This window comes from Opisthorchis viverrini (assembly GCF_000715545.1).
Source record: "Opisthorchis viverrini unplaced genomic scaffold opera_v5_439, whole genome shotgun sequence".
NCBI classification, from domain to species: domain Eukaryota; kingdom Metazoa; phylum Platyhelminthes; class Trematoda; order Opisthorchiida; family Opisthorchiidae; genus Opisthorchis; species Opisthorchis viverrini.
Genome location: NW_008752097.1, coordinates 356,772 through 357,449, shown reverse-complemented (window position 1 = coordinate 357,449; position 678 = coordinate 356,772). Strand labels below are relative to the sequence as shown.

Below are 678 nucleotides of genomic sequence, written 5' to 3'. Positions count from 1 at the left end.
TATGCACGCTCTGGAAGCACCAGGGACAGCTATTCTTCGAAGGTAGAGGTTCACAACGATTTCTGTAGACAGAAGAAAGAAAGCTCATGAACCGAAGCCCAGTAAGCAATGATGTACATCACGGTTACTTATATATAAGTTAATCAAACTGGCAAACCCCGCATACCACACTGACCCCCTTTTGAAGAACATCGTCCCAGGTGTACCATGGCCTGCATTCACGGAATGATACACAGGATCGAGGCCTCTGCCCAAGATTCCTGCGTCGGTTTTGTTCTTGTCGGTCAGTAGCTGTCGTTCACCTGGAATGCATAAGTGAATAAATAGTGTAGTACTGCTCTTTATGTTCTCAGCACGGGGCAGTTTGCTCGTCAGCGCAAAGACTCGCACAAATAAATGTCTAATAGTGTCTTAAACTGAGTTCGAGAAGGAGCGTGGACAACCGTCGGAGGAAGGTCATTCCACGCAGCTACTATCCGAAATGAGAAAAAAATTTGTCTAATGAATGTGTGCGCTCTGTTTGCTGGGTCAAAGGTAAAAAAAACCTGTTTGCCGAGCTTTGTTCAACCAGGGCATAAGTAAGAATTAGGTCCCCTCGGAGGCGACGGTACCCTAGGGGAAAGAGATCAAGCATCGCGAGACGCGTTTCGTAGTCCACGGATTTGAGGCTGGTAACCA

At 47.1% G+C, this 678-nt stretch overlaps 1 protein-coding gene across 1 annotated transcript in view; it reads left to right on the top strand.

Moving 5' to 3' along the window:
* Nucleotides 1–207: 207 nt before the first annotated feature.
* Nucleotides 208–678, top strand: part of T265_11029 (hypothetical protein) — a gene marked incomplete at both ends in the record, with an annotated part of 29,576 nt that continues 29,105 nt past the window's right edge. The window contains one exon of the mRNA XM_009177570.1: nucleotides 208–283. Within this exon, the coding sequence (XP_009175834.1) occupies nucleotides 208–283 (76 nt within the window). The remainder of the gene's footprint in view (nucleotides 284–678) is intronic.